The 2,542-nt window shown below is 37.3% G+C and overlaps 1 protein-coding gene across 1 annotated transcript; it reads right to left on the reverse strand.

The window, feature by feature from the left end:
- Positions 1–2,181: 2,181 nt before the first annotated feature.
- ASCRUDRAFT_141095 (uncharacterized protein) lies at positions 2,182–2,519 on the reverse strand (the record flags this gene model as incomplete). The annotated part of the gene is made up of 1 exon (XM_020189166.1): positions 2,182–2,519. A coding segment is annotated over one exon (169 nt), but the record flags the coding sequence as incomplete, so codon positions are not given.
- Positions 2,520–2,542: the final 23 nt, after the last annotated feature.

A 2,542-nucleotide genomic window follows, 5' to 3' on the forward strand; every position in this document is an offset into this window, starting at 1 on the left:
CTCACCCAGTAGGGGCCAACTCTACGGGGAAAATAGCATGTCATAAAAAGGGGCTGAAAGAATGTCCTTGAGCTACGCATTACATGGTTAAGTTTATGAATCCTTTACAAGGCTGTTGCGAGGTCTGAATTCCTCACTCTCACTCGGAGAGATTCTATCAAGCTTTAAGATTTTACGTTGTGATCATAAGGTTGCCGATAATTGATAGAGCTAATGCTATGAGCAAGATGCAGTTGGGAGACCTAAATAATGCACGCGAAGATGATACAACCACGGGATCGGCCGAAGGCGGAAACGCTTGGGTTGACGGAACGCTAATAGTACCCATAGTTAATAGAAACATTAACTGTTCGAGTAAGAGATATTTTAGCTCTTACCCTGGACAGGGGAAGGAGCGTAATGGAGAAACTTCTGAAGAAACTATCCCTACGGGGATAGAAAAATTGGAACACCTGATCAAGAACAATTTAAACAAAAATGCTATGAATTATAACTTAATTGATATCATCAAAGACCCAGATATTCTATTACTCGCCTATAATAAAATAAAGAGTAAACCTGGAAATATGACTAAGGGTACTAGCAACGAAACCCTGGACGGGATTAATAAAAATTATTTTACTAATTTATCCAGGGCCTTAAGCTCTGGAAGTATTAAATTCTCCCCTAGCAGAAGAGTGGAAATACCCAAAGCAAAAGGAGGACTTAGACCTCTGAGCGTTGGAAACCCTAGAGAAAAGATAATCCAAGAAGCCATGAGAATGGTTTTGGACGCTATCTTTGACTCTCACATGAACAAATTTTCACATGGTTTTAGGAGCAACAAAAGTTGCTCCACTGCAGTATGAGACGTCAGAAATTATTTCGGATCCGTGAAATGATTTGTCGAGGTAGACCTGTCAAAATGTTTTGACACTATACCCCAACACCTAATAATCCAAGAATTAGAGAAGAGAATAGGTGATAAAAGATTTATGGAACTGATCTATAAATTACTAAGAGCTGGTTATATAGATTCAAATGGAACTTTTCACAATGGGAGAATTGGAGTTCCCCAAGGGTCCATCGTTAGCCCTATACTGGCTAATATCGTGTTAAGTCTAATCGACGATTATCTAACCGACTACAAAACCGATTTCGATAAAGGCAAACTCCCAAAATTGAATCCAGAATACGACAAACTATCTAAACAGCTGAAATCGGCAGTCTTAGCCTCAGAAAGAAAAAAAATTCATAGGCGTAGAAAACTAGTCAGACCATCTATAGATGACCCTAATTACCGCAGAATGAAATTTGTAAGATATGCTGACGATATTTTTATCGGAGTTATCGGCACCAAATTAGACTGCATTAATATAAAAAACAATCTTAATGAATTCTTGAATAGCCTGGGCCTCTCCATGAATATGGAGAAGACCCTGACTACTCATGCCTCAAAAGGTAAAGCCCGTTTCTTAGGATATGACATTAATATCACCCCTATAAAGAAACGGCCAACTGTAACTAAGAAATTCGGGAATAAAGTCATTAGATCTACTAGTATAACTAGACCGATCATCAATGCTCCCATAGACGACATCGTGTTAAAATTAGCAAGTAAAAATTACTGCAAAGCAGGAGAACACGGTATACCCACCGGATGTCGGAGAATGATTCATGAAGACCATAGAACTATTATAAAACACTTTATAACATTAGGTAATGGTATCTTAGGTTATTATAGAATAGCAACTAATTTTAACACGTTAAAACACAGACTATACTATATCTTATATTATTCCTGCGTATTAACTCTAGCTAGAAAATTCAAGCTAAAGACTAAGAAACAAGTAATAAGAAAATTCGGACTCAATCTGACCACCTATAAAGAAGTAAAAGGTAAGAAAGTAATCGACAAAGAATTCCCTAAGGATGTATTTGATAGAATAGCTAAGATAAAAACACACGAGGAATTCAAACTAACTGTTAGTGTAAAGGATCCTTTTGATTTTATCGAAGAAATGACATACTGATTACCTAGAACAACCGCACTTCTTGATAGACCTTGCTATATTTGTAATTCTAAGCTCAATGTGGAAATGCATCATGTCAACAAGTTAAAACACTCCAACCTTAAAAAGGCGGATTATCTAACAGACCGAATGATAAAAATAAACAGAAAGCAATTACATCTTTGCAGGGAATGTCACATTAAGTTACATACAGGGAAAAAGTATAGTCCAGGGTTATAACAAAAATAAAAAAAGTTGTACTGAAGATCTTGTATCCCCATGGAGAGCCGTATGATGGGAAACTATCACGTACGGTTCGGGAAAGACTTTTGATCACTGATATAAAATATCAAGGATTGTCAGTTATTTTCACTGCTTATCTCAGGACACGGAGTTTTAATGATTTTTTTCTTAGTTATGCCTAGTTTAATAGGTTGAGCTGGAAACTTTTTTTTACCTTTAATGCAAGGAGCACCAGATATGGCAAAATTAAGAGGTCTCCTTGGGAATATTTCCCCGGGCCGCATAGCGGCCCGGGGAAATTCCTCCCC

The sequence above is a fragment of the Ascoidea rubescens genome, assembly GCF_001661345.1.
Source record: "Ascoidea rubescens DSM 1968 unplaced genomic scaffold ASCRUscaffold_42, whole genome shotgun sequence".
NCBI lineage: Eukaryota > Fungi > Ascomycota > Saccharomycetes > Ascoideales > Ascoideaceae > Ascoidea > Ascoidea rubescens.